Genomic DNA, 13,380 nt, shown 5'->3' with positions numbered 1-13,380 from the left:
AAAGTGTACCTTTTGTCTAACTTTATTGTATCAGGACTGATTGTGCATGTAACCGCGTAGCGTGAATGTTTAGTCTCCGTTCGGACGTTCAGCACGTGTGTACGTCTTAGATGAGATGTATTCGCTTACATTTTTCGCTGTAATGTATAAGATGCAGGGTGGGTGGGATTCTAATGTTGTTTGTATTGTGTTCCTCCAGAATTGCCACTACCGTATTAGTACTGTATTAGTTCTGGTATTTTTATACTGCATATGCAATTCTGTCCATACACAAGGGTGTAGATCGAAAGTTAAACTGAGATTGTAACAGTAAGAGCTGGTTGTAAATTCGATCGTTTTGTTTCGTGACCCTCTTCTGGCACTTAAACATCAAAAACCGATAAAGGAATTAAAACCCGAAAAAGTCTTTGTTGTCTTGAGTGTGTACTTTTCCCCAGGCTACAAAATCTGGTACCAGGAGTGGGGCTAATTCCAAGCCAGTTTAGAGGGTCTCTGATTGTGGTATGCAGTATAATACACAATACCTAATACAGTAGTGGTGAAGACAGGACCGAGTTCCCATCGGGCGGAAGGAGAGCGCCTGTTGCCTCATGGAGAGCGCGCTGGATCCTCGGGAACGGGCCGGGACATCAGCGACTGACGTCAGGACGCAGAGCAGTGATGGGGACCCAGGGAACTGTGGGTCCTGAAGCCAGCGCGTTTGCAGCAAAGGACAGCAGCAGCTCCCTTTTGCAGGCTTGTGTGAAGTTTAAAGACTTGAGCTTGTACTATGTCACGCTCAGAGGACACACCAGTTGAACTTGATTTGAATGAACAAATTAGTGAATTGCATAGTAGATTATGATGAGGCCATGGCAACCATAGATAAATTAAGCAAAAGGTCCTATGTATATGTCCCAAGGGAAAGACACATTGTTCCATTTACGGGGGATGTTGAGAAAGATGGGAGGTCTGTTGATGACTTTATTGAAGAAGTACAACATGCACTTCATGGTAGAAATCAGTCTGACCAGGATCAGTATGACTTTGTTATGTCCCTGCTCAGGGTGCAGCCTTAGAGGAAGCACATATGCGCAGTGATGCTGGGGAAGACCGCGCTGATGACTTGTTCACCTACCTCAGGGAAGCTTTCAGAGACAAGTGTAGTGCACCCCAGGTGTGGCATAGCTTCCACAGTCACAAACAGTGTGAGGGTGAAGATGTAAGAGTTTTCACATGCCCTAGCCCAAGCTCTAAACTTGCTACTGAAGCACTCCCCTGATGCCGTGACCAATGAGAGGGCGGTGCTAAGAGATCAATTTGTAGAGGGGATCAGGGATCCTTCCCTCAGAAGGGAGCTCCACAGATTCGTGCGGGGCCACCCTGAGTCCTCGATGATAGAAGTGAGGGAGGAGGCTCGTCTGTGGCTCATAGAAGAGCCCCTGGGAAATACAAGGTCTGGAAAGTCAAAGTGTAGCAGTGGCCAGGCACAGTGCTTGATTCTTAAAGCTCGGGAATCTGAGTCTGTCACACTAGATGACGTCCTTAAAGTGGTCGCAGAGCAGGGCAAAGCCCTTTGTGAATTGACTCAAGCAGTGAAAGATCTCACTGTACAGAGGGATTTTGCACACGCTACAAGCAGCGGACATAATCTACAGCCTAGGTTCACAGAAGATGGGCAGCCAATATGTTTCAAGTGTCACGTGGGAGGGCATTTGGCCAAGAATTGCCCACAGAAGTGAGGTGCAAAGGAAGTGGAGTCTGCATCCTCCTGCCCTCAAGAGGTTGGGAGTTGGGCAATTTGGCGGAACCTCATAGATACAGATAATGTACAGCGATCCTGTGACCAGTCGCTGCAACGTGCTGTAGGGACATGTCCAGTTGTGGAGCTTGAAATATCAGGTGTTGCTGTCCGTTGTCTGTTGGACACACGTAGTCAGGTAAGCACCCTGACCGAGCAGTTCTTTCGAGAACACCTGAATGGAGAGGATGAGGGTATGTTGTCCACTGCTGGCTGGCTTAGGCTAACAGCTGAAAACGGTCTTGATATTCTTCACCTTGGGTATCTAGAGCTAGAAGTTCAAGCAGTGGGCATGAAGATACCCAGTCGTGGTTTTCTAGTAGTCAGGGATCCTGTTAGCACCGAACCCCCTGTCCCATGTATTGTAGGCATGAACATTATCAGCCAGTGTAAGCAACTTGTCTACGCAGCCCTTGACTTCGATGTCCAGTATCGTCCGGGTCGGAGCAATCCCGTGGCTGATGCACTCTCTAGGCAGCCATTTGCAGGGGAGCCTGAGCCTGCTTCAGAGGATGTGGAGTTTGATGGGGCTGTGGCGATCTGTAGTTTGATCAATCGTGGCACTGCCCGTGACTCGGCACTGGGTACCGCTGGTCTTAACAGCTGTAGGGTTAAGCAAATTCGAGCCTGGGAAGCTGGTACTGGTGAGGTAAGTGGTCCGACGCAAGGGAACACTCCAACCCTCCCAGGTTATTCTAATGGAGACTTGCGTACTTTTCAGCAGCAGGACCCTGTGTTAGGTGTCCTAGGAGACTTATGGGATCAGAAAAGGAAGCTGAGTGGCCAGGAGCGTAAAACTCTGCCTAAACCTGTTTTGTCTCTGTTAAGGCACTGGGACAGTATCAGGGAGCGTAAAGGGTTACTGTATAGGGTAGTTGAGGATGAGAAGCTTAGGGAGTGTTACCAGTTTCTGATACCTAACAGCTTGAGGAGCAAAGTGTTATGTACATGACTCTATGGGCCATCAAGGCATAGAAAGTACTCTGCAGTCAGTCAAGTTGTTGAGAAGCCGATGTTTTTGGGTGGGCATACACGAGGATGCGGCACAAATTGGGTCAAAAATTGTCCACGTTGTGTACTAACTAAGATGTCGCAGCCTAGGATCTGTCCTCCCGTGAAGTCATTTCTGGCTTCTAGGCCGCTTGAAGTTGTAGCGGTAGATTTCACTGTGTTGGAGCCAGCAAGTGATGGGCGTGAGAATGTCTTAGTGGTCACAGATGTTTTCACTAAGTTCACCCAAGTATTTCCGACACAGGATCAAAAGGCAGACACCACAGCAAGCGTGCTCTTGAGGGAATGGTTCATGAAGTACCGTGTCCCTGAGAGATTGCATTCTGACCAGGGCCGTAACTTCGAAAGTGAGGTCATAGCGGAGCTTTGCAAACTATACGGGGTAAAGAAAAGCCGTACCACACCTCATCATCCTACTGGAAACGCACAGTGTGAGGGTTTCAACAGGGCGATGCATGATTTGTTGCCTACGTTGCCTCCTGAAAAGAAGCTCAGATGGCCAGAACAGACGGTGGACCGGAAACATGACTGGCTAGTCTCTGTTCAGTTCTCTATAGAGAAGCAGTTAAGGAGGATAAAAGTACCCTTGTAGTGAGTGAGTAATCGATGATGATTACTTGAATGCAGGGGAGAATGTAACCGGGTGACCGTTGGATCTAATTCAGTATCGTTAAAAGTGTACTTAGGCATCCATCCGGGTAATGCTAGAATAGTTGTCTGTGCCTTTAAGGGGAGACTGTGATGTCCTTACGCACGCACGGGATAGTGGGGAGAACATTTTGCTTTCTGCTGAAGACGTGGTAAGTTGTTGGAATTGAGTTCCTCCCAGAGACTGGGCACGATGAGGAAAGGTGAGCATTAGATAGATAGATAGATAGATAGATATACTTTATTAATCCCGAGGGAAATCTGGTTTCGTTGCAAGCACACCAATCAAGAATAGAGTGTAATATAGCAATACAAAAAACCCCAACAATCAAACACCAAAATGCAAACTATGCCAGATGGAAAATAAGTCCAGGACCAGTCTATTGGCTCAGGGTGACTGACCCTCCACGGGAGGAGCTGCAAGTTCGATGGCCACAGGCAGGAATGACCTCCCGTGCTGCCCAGTGTTGTATCTCGGTGGAATGTGGCCGAAGTCCAACAGTAAAAAGTTCAATATCCAGTCTAAAAACACATTCCTCGATCGTAATATACCCCGGATTGCACCATCCGTTGTTAGCCAGAACAGTAAGCACTGAACTCCTTTACGCTTACCACTCTCAGTGCACTTCCGGTCAGCCGGAACGGTATTACCCACCGAACTCCTATTCTCCAATAGTCTCTGTTGTCTCGACCTGGTCCTCTTTCCTCGACTTTGTGATCCCTCTCTGTGTGTTTTCCTCCAGATTTCAGCAGGGGTGTCCACCGCTCTGCTCGCTAAGCCGGCCGGTCTTTGCTGGTCTGTGAAATACACAATGCGACCTTGCTTCTGTCCAGTGTGTTGGGATGTAACCATTTCCAGCGCTAAAGAAAACCCCAAATAAAACTCTCTCTACCAGCACGTTAGAGAGGGTGCAGCTTCGACGTGTTACCGTGAGAAAAAAAATACAAAAAATAACGTAAATTAAAAAGTAAGAAGAAGAAAGTAAGAATAGATCGGAACGGCTGTACCAGGCTGCATGCACGACCGGCGCATGCGCACTGTGCATTAATTGACAATATCCATATGAATTCGTTTATGCTTGTTGGCGGATCGAGAATATCGGTAATTTGACATGTCTTACATGTGGATGCTTTAGATTTCCATGAGTGAAGAAATCGAAGCTGGATCACGTGGCTTATGCAAAGTTCCTCACCATCCAAGTAGGCCAGTCTTCCTGTAATTTAACTATCAGGCAATATCTTGTAAAAGTTGTGCTAAAGTGTACCTTTTGTCTAACTTTATTGTATCGGGACTGATTGTGCATGTAACCGCGGGGCATGAATGTTTAGTCTCTGTTCGGACGTTCAGCATGTGTGTACGTCTTAGATGAGATGTATTCGCTTACATTTTTCACTGTTATGTATAAGATGCAGGGTGGGTGGGATTCTAATGTTGTTTGTATTGTGTTCCTTCAGAATTGCCACTACCATATTAGTACCGTATTAGTTCTGGTATTTTTTATACTGCCTACGCAATTCTGTCCACACACCAGGGTGTGGATCCAAAATTAAACTGAGATTGTAACAGTAAGAGCTGGTTGTAAATTTATTCGTTTTGTTTCGCACCCTCTTCTGGCATTTAAACATCGAAAACTGATAAAGGAATTAAAACCCGAAAAAGTCTTTGTTGTCCTGAGTGTGTACTTTGCCCCAGGCTACATATATCTTACTGTACATACTATTTATTACATATCTTACTGTACATACTAATTTGCACATTGCACATTCAGACAGAGATGTAATGTAAAGATTTTTGGATTTAATGTAAGGATGCAAGAAATAAAGTCAATTCAATTCAATTCTCTGCATAGATGCTACCTGACCTGCATAGTTCCTCTAGTATTTCATGTGTATTCATCCAGATTTCTAGGATCTGCAGAATATCTTGTGTTTGTGAATGTCCTCTACTACTAGGATCACTGCAGCTCCAGCAATACTCAGGAAGCTCAAGTGAAAAAAGCAGCATCCGTCCATCACCCTAAATATTTATTCCCTCTATCACTGGTACATGGTGGTATTAAGTATCATCGTAATATTGCAATGAATGTATTCATCTTTGCTACCCTAACAACTGATGACCTTTACCATCATGAAGAACAAGTGCAGCAGCTTCGGCACAATTTTTTCTGAGTCAAACAGCATCTGAACTTAGAAATAAGCCATCATTCCATCACCTTTGCTGGGCATAAACCTGGAAAGTCCCTATTCAACATGATTGTGGGATTACCTTCAATCAAAAGACTGCAGAAATAGTTTCAGCAGATGTTCAAACATGAATGTTGACCCCTACAGTATACTTGACTGTAGTTCACGTTGTTACACTCTTCTGATCCACCCTCAGCAAATAAACTTCAATCATCAAGATCTGGAGTTGAATTCACATGTAAAAGTTAAATATCTACTGTACTCTACAGATGTATACTTCCCAATTGATATTATGAAATATTAACATGGGTTGTGAAAAATATCAACTGACCACTATTTCCTCTTTGCTTTATGCACTGTCCTCTATTTGGAATTCCTTCTGTAGGATTCCCTGGATTTATGATGTGACATTCATAGCCAGTGGGACAATGCAGGGGTTCGTCACCATCCTCTGTCGTGCTGCAGGCTTCAGCTGCAAGAAAGATAACAATTACTTAAATATAACGTTATTATTTTATGCTTAAAATAACAAAGCTTGATTAATATTTAAAATAAATTAATAATTATTTGAAGTATCAGCATGACCCACTTTGTTGTGAAGGATTTCTGGACTTGAACAGAAACCTAGGTAACATTTCAATCAAGCTGTAGCCCTTTCTTATTCATGAACACATAGTACTGTTTATAGAACTTCCATGATGGTTAATTGCAGGGGGATTGGGCATTATTTCATCTTACGGCTAGAGTCTGTGAGGCAGCACTGTATAGTGGTTACCCCAACACTTTACAGTCCCAACGATCTGGGTTCAATTCCTGCTGATGCCCGTAAACAGTTTGTACATTCTCCCCGTGACGGCATGGGTTTCCTCCAATAGTCCAAAGGTGTACCAGTTAGCAGGCTAATTGGTCATTGCAAATTGCCCTGCGATTCAGCTAGGGGTAAAAAGGGGGTTGCTGGGCAACACAGCTTGAAGGGCCAAAGGGCCTATTCTGCACAATATCTCAAACTCCATAGTCATAGACAGCACAGACATGATGGACACCTGCTCTTGTGTTGTACTGTTCGGTACTCTCCATCCAAAAGCCACTATGAATACAGAGATATCATGCAAAGAACTTGTTTCATTTCAAGAGACTGAGAATTACAGAGTGGAGGTACATAACCTTATTAAGTTTGGTGAATTGATTAATAAAATTTTCATATAAAAAAGCTTTTTTCAACATACTTTTTCATTCCTCCAAAATGAAAAGGATCTTCAAATAATACTAATGCGATAAATACTGACAAAATGTCATCGTCATTATTCTGTGCTGTGCCTGACGTGGGTGGACCATGATTGTTCTTCGCAAATATTTCTGCAGAAATGGTTTGAGCAGTGTCTGTAAAAGACGGGTGATCCCAGCCGTTATCAATGCTCTTCAGAAGCTGTCTGCCGAGCGTCAGTGGTCACATCACCAGGACTTGTGACGCGCACCAGCCGCTGTACATAACCATCCATCCAACGGCTCCCATGGCTTCACGTGTCCCTGACCACGGGGCTAAGTGGGTGCTACACTGTGGTCAAGGCTGACTTGCAGGCTAGCGCAGGAAAGGAGCACCTTACACCTCCTTTGGTAGAGAGGTGCATCTCCACCCCACCACTCACAGGGTATTCAACCTGAAACATTAATCTGCTTTCCCTTCTACAGGAATGGTCCTATTGTTTCCAGCATTTTTGTTTTTATTTCAAATTTTAATCATCTGCTGCTTTATCTGATTAGCATTTTAAAAATATGGATTAGAATTTACTATTCAAATTGATGTACATCACCCTTTTTAAGGGCTAGACTAACTCATACTTCCATATGGAAATGTCTTGGCAAAGTTTATTGGGCAGTCTGCATTTTATGATGTTGCACCCAGCAACAAAATCATGTAGCTTTGAACAGAATGGCAGAAGTCCTATTGAGTTTAGGCATTCCTGCATTTTTCAGAAAATCAGGTTACTTAGAGCAACTCCTCGCTGTTATAACACTCTTAATTACTGATTTTTAGAGGCAAACAAGCCCCACACAAATCTCCTTAAATCCAGGTTTTCCACAAGAAAGCTCCATGCTTGAGAAGTTAGTATAAATCCTGCCAAATATTAATAAACAAAATAACTTACTTAATTTATTTAGAGATACTGCATGCCAATGGGCCTTTCCAGCCCATGTGCCTGCACCACCCAAATATACCCATCCGACCAATTAACTTACTAATCCAAACACTTGTGGAACGTGGGAGGAAACAGAAGCACCTGGAATAAAAGCCATGCTGTCATCAGGAGAACATATAAACTCCACTGGCGCTATAATAAGTTACGCTAACTGCTATGTTTTCGTGCTGGCCCTGTTATTGTTTTAGTAACTAACAACTATTCTTATTGTGTTAGTTACTGAAATAATAGTAGTGACAAGCTCATAACCAATGGTTCAATGATATTGGCATAGCAATGTAGTTTCTTGGGATAATGCCTCCACTAAAGCATCAAATGTGAACTGTGATTTAGAGCATTCCCTGTGTAAGTAATATGCTGCTTCAGAAATGTTTGTTGCTTTAGTGGTTTTATGCATTGGCTCATTGAATCACAGAAATTTTTTTTCTGCTGATCAGATCTCAAGTATAAGTGGGAGTGCCGGGGGCAATAAGAGCTAAATATTAAAGGACAGGCCTGTCTAGACAAGTCGTGCATTTTAATGGGCATGCCAGCTGTAGATCTGGGAGCAGCTATTAAATCACATTCTTTTTCTGGATTACAGCAAGGAAGAGAAAACTGAAAGGACAATCTTGGGATATGGACTTTGCTACTAAAGACAACATTGATTTGCCATCCCCAAATACAACTGAGTGTCTGACAAGCATTTTTAATAAGAAGTAAAGCCAATGACATAGCAGCAAGTCTTGAGTCATGCAGAATACAGATTGGCCAGATTTTATCACTACACAATACTGTACTTTCTCTGAGAAGGATTTAAAACATCATAAAATGGGTTTGAGCAAATCCTGCCATAAATTACTAATTTTGCTCGTGGCCAATTAGTGTAAATTAATTTGTTCCACAGTTGATTCCAAAAAAATGTACAAAATACCAAATGTTTTGTTGTCAAAAAAATCCCTATTTTCCCACATTGTGTCACATGTAGATTTTGCCAAATTTTATGTCCCTTTTATACAGCTGTGAAATGAAATGTCCTTCTCATGATCCAATAAGTGTACTGTGACACCCTGGTTACGATTTTTACTGCTATGCTTTAGGTACATCTTTTTCAGCAGTTCTGTAAGAGCGGTTTGTTCTGCTTTTAGCAGGTTTGGGTTCGAGCTAAAGATAAGGGGCTATCTTGTTCAACTTAGGAATGTTGTGTCAGCCAATCAGGATGGTGGAATTGGGAGAAGGTTCTAGAGGACGCTTGGTAGAGAGGTTTTTGTGATGGACACTGGTGTGGGTTGAGATCTTTTTCGTGGGAGCTGGAAGAAGACAGGAGGGAAGATGGCTGAGGATGCCGTCCCTGTTTCACAAGGTGCTTTGTGCAGATAAATGGCTTGAAGGAGAAAGGACCAATACTACCATGGGGGAGCCTGTTTGCTCGAGATGGATTTCAAGTGACATCCGGAAAGGGGTATGTGCTTTCACACAGACCGCAAGTCCAGCATGCGAGTTAAAGGCAACTTCAAGATGAGCTCCAACTTGTGTGCATATATGGACTGGGTTAACTGTAATGGGCCCTTTTATATTTTCTTCTTTTCTTTTTCCAACTAGCTGGTCGATAAAGCTGAAATTTGTAAATATACTTTTTTTTTATAATTGCATGCAGTGTACAATCTGTTATTTCTTGCCAATGGCTAATTGCATTGCAGCAATATTTACACAGATCGGGGTTCAGGAGGTTGAGACATCCCAACTTTCCAGTTTTGGTGGGATCCAAGTCATACCGACCCTAGACGTATGGAGTTTGAGAAAGGTGGTTTTCTCACCGCTGAGTCCAATCGCTGTTAGTGAGGGGCTAATGAGTCACATCCCTAGAGATGCCCGGTAAAAAGGGGTTTCAGTACTGAACATAAATATTTGGTACATCTGGTCTCTATCTTAGATGAATATTGTATATATTGCCTGATATTATATATATTCAAATCACTCAGAGTTGTGAGGAAACAGCACCTTGAAGCACTTCTTCTGGTCCATCGAGTAACCATCCATTACCCCCAAGCCATCTGGGCTTTGGCTGCACCAACCAATCTAAAACTGAAAAATTCAAAGTAAATTTATTATTGAAGTACATAAATGTCACCATATACAACCCCACGTTTCATTTTCTTGTGGGCGTACTTAATAAATTCAAAATAGAGTCAACGAAAGATTGCACCAACTTGGGTGATCAACCAGTGTTCAAAAGTCAACAAATTTTGTGCAAACACAAAAATAAAGAAATAATAATAATCGATAAATATCAAGAACATGAGATGAAGAGTCCTTGAAACTGAGTCCATTGGTTGTGGCAACCTTTCAGTGATGGGGCAAGTGAAGTTGCGTGATGTTATCCCCTTTGGGTCAAGTGCCTGATGGTTGAGGGGTAGTAACTATTCCTGAACATGGCAGTGTGAACCCTGAGGCTCCTGCACCTTCTTCCTGATGGCAGCAGTGGGAAGAGAGCATATCCTGGGTGGTGGGGGTCCTTGGTGATGGATACTTCTTTCCTGAAACAACATTTTGCATAGGTAGGCTCAATAGTTGGGAGGGCTTTACCCACGAAGGATGTTTACACTACTTTTTGTAGGATTTTCCATTCAATAGCATTGGTGTTTCCACACCAGGCTGTGATGCAGCAAGTCAATGTACTCTCCACTGCCCATCTCCACTCCACGTTAAAGTTGTACAAGATGTTGGTAAGGCCCAATTTGGAGTATTGTGTGCAGTTCTGGTCATTTACCTACAGGAAACACATCAATAAAATTTGAAGAGTACAGAGAAAATGTTAAAGAGGTGTCACAACCATGGATTCGAAAGTGCATCAGATTCAGCAACTGAGCTCGTGAATATGCACCTGTCAGCTAATTATTGTTTCATTGTGATAGTATTTAACTCCATTCATTCCGTGGTAGTTTTTGGACATGGACATAGACACGCTTCGTTATCTCCATTAAGCCTTGCCTGAGAAATTGGACTGTTGAGTCAACTGACTGTGAAGACTAGCGGTATTCATTTTATTCTTAGTTGTTCTTTTCAGCTGCATTGTAGGCTTTATTTTCCATGTTGAGTGTTTTAGTTAATGGCCCTGTTTGGCCTAGCGTTTATTGGTTTGTTTTCCCTTGAACACTGTTCGCATTAAAGTCTGTGAACCATCGACCCACTTCGAGTCTCACTCCGCACTTGGGCCATGTCTGACCCTGGTGACAGCAAGTCTCGAACCACACAAAGATGGACCCAGTGGAGAGAGAGCAGCTGACCTTTGTCATGAGATTCATTGGTCAGTGATTCGTCGCGGCAACAATGTTCCGTTGAATTCCTATGTATGAACTCCTGTTTCTGTCTCCAGCATGACAGAAGGATCTTGCCAAGTAATGAACCCAGCAAAGTTTGAACAGTGACATCTTGACATTGGTGGCTTGAGCAGAAGGTACCTTTATTCTGAGTTCTACATTCTGAGAGTCCCGAGTCTACATTCCAAGATTCTCTAGTCTACATTGAGTTTCTCTGGTATCCATTCCAAGCTTCTCAAGCCACAAGTACTCAGGTTCCCAGCTTTGTAGTTCCGTGACTCCGGTCTGCATAACAGATGAATGTTTCAAGCAAGCCTATCAATTGATTTAACAAATCATCATTCAAATCAATAGTGTACACTCTGGAAGAGCTCTACTCCAAAAGCTGATCCCTAGCCAGGGTCAAAGGGTTAAAAATACTCTTGATAGGGTTACTTTACTTGTGTGCAAATACACAAGTAACCCTATCAAGAATATTTTTAACCCTTTGATGGAAGTGTTGGTACAGACAGGGAAAATTGAATTTTTATGTAGCAAATTAAACAGATCTACAGAGAACCACCTAACTTAGCGATGAAAGAAACCGTCTGTCCTGTCTTGATCTGTAAAACTGAGAGTATATTCTAATTGCCTTTGGAAAAAATTGCGAAAGATGAAACACTGAGCAAGACTTGAAAAGGTTCCTTCTCTAGGTTTTAAGCTTCCCGGTTTCAAGCTTCCCAGTTTCAAGATTTCCCGAGGACTTTTCTCTATGTACCTAGGGTTTTCTTTTTCCGATTGTTACCAAGGTGAATTGGTGAATTGTTGCTTAACAGTTTAATGTTTTTAATGGTTTAAGAGTTTCTTGTGTTTTTCTCGAGCGACTTGCTCTTTGTAATGCGGTTTCCTGGTGCTTTCTGTTTAAGTCTGTTTATTTTGTTAAATTCAGATTCTGTGCTAGTTTTATTCTTGAAGTAGATGCCGTATTAGCTCCAATCACAGGGTCCTCATTTTGAGAATGATTTGTCTCACGGTGTCACTTGGTCGAGCTACCTCTGTCTAAGCTCTTGTTTCTGTCTCTACATGGAAGTCTTTGGCTTCGATACTGGCAGTACACACCATGGCACTTGTGTACCAGCATCACTGAAGGACATCTTGGACAAGTCCTCATTTGGGACTTCCAGCGGACACCAGGTCTGTGGTGCCTCAGGGGCTACACCTAGAGAGGAGGGCCCTGTCACAACCATGGCTTCGACAGTGCATCAGATTCAGCAATTGAGCTCGTGAATATGCATGTGTCAGCTAATTATTGTTTCATTGTGATAGTATTTAACTCCATTCATTCTGTCGTAGTTTTTATCAAGACTTGGACATGGACATAGCCACGCTTCGTTATCTTCATTCCGCCTTGCCTGAGAAATTGGACTGTCGAGTCAACTGACTGTGAAGACTAGCGGTATTCATTTTGTTCTTAGTTGTTCTTTGGCCTAGCGTTTATTGTTTTGTTTTCCCTTAAACACTGTTTGCATTAAAGTCTGTGAACTATCAACCCACGTCAGTGTCTCTCACTCCACACTTGGGCCATATCCGAACCTGGTGACAAGAGGTTAGGAAATTATTCCCTAGAGCACAGGAGAATATGGGAATAAGGGGCAATTTCATAAGCGCTTTAGAAAATTATGAGAGGTATAGATATAGTAATTATAAGCAAGTTTTTTTCTGCACCTCTTCCTACAGATGCTGCCTGGCCTGCTGCGTTCACCAGCAACTTTTACGTGTGTTTTTTCTATTTTGGTTAGGTGACACTAGAATTAGAGGTCATGGGTTAAGGTGTAAAGTGAAATATTTAAGAATAATATGAGGGGGAATAACTTCACTCAGGGAGTGGTGACGATGTGAAATGAGCTGCCAGCAGAAGTGGTGGATGCGGGTTCAATGCTAACATTTAAAAGTTTGGATAAGTATGTGATGGAAGTGGTATAAAGGGCTATGGTCCAGATGCAGGTCAATGGGACTAGGCGGAACAATAGTTCAGTATGGCCTAGATGGGCCAAAGGGCCTGTTTTTTGTTCTGTTGTACTCTATGACTCAATTATTAACTCCATGTAAAACAGAGATTGATAACTTTCTGGATTTTGAGGAAAAGGGTGCTGAGGGAGAAGATTGACTATGAATGATAGAGCAGCCTTGAAGGGCCCAATGGTCTACTCTAGTTCTTTTGTCATGTCCTACTTTACCTTAGAATGTTGCCTGTTTGTTGATTGAATACTTGTTTGTTATT

The 13,380-nt window shown here is 42.8% G+C and overlaps 1 protein-coding gene across 1 annotated transcript in view; it reads right to left on the bottom strand.

The window, feature by feature from the left end:
- wfdc1 (WAP four-disulfide core domain 1) overlaps nt 1-13,380 on the bottom strand; it is a 77,321-nt gene that overhangs the window by 8,287 nt on the left and 55,654 nt on the right. Inside the window, exons 3-4 of the mRNA XM_063067163.1 lie at nt 9,802-9,885; nt 5,955-6,095 (exon numbers count right to left, since the gene is read on the bottom strand). Of these exons, the coding sequence (XP_062923233.1) occupies nt 5,955-6,095; nt 9,802-9,885 (225 nt within the window). The remainder of the gene's footprint in view (nt 1-5,954; nt 6,096-9,801; nt 9,886-13,380) is intronic.

Source organism: Mobula hypostoma, chromosome 14 (assembly GCF_963921235.1).
Source record: "Mobula hypostoma chromosome 14, sMobHyp1.1, whole genome shotgun sequence".
Lineage (NCBI taxonomy): Eukaryota > Metazoa > Chordata > Chondrichthyes > Myliobatiformes > Myliobatidae > Mobula > Mobula hypostoma.
This window is presented reverse-complemented; position numbering and strand designations above follow the sequence as displayed.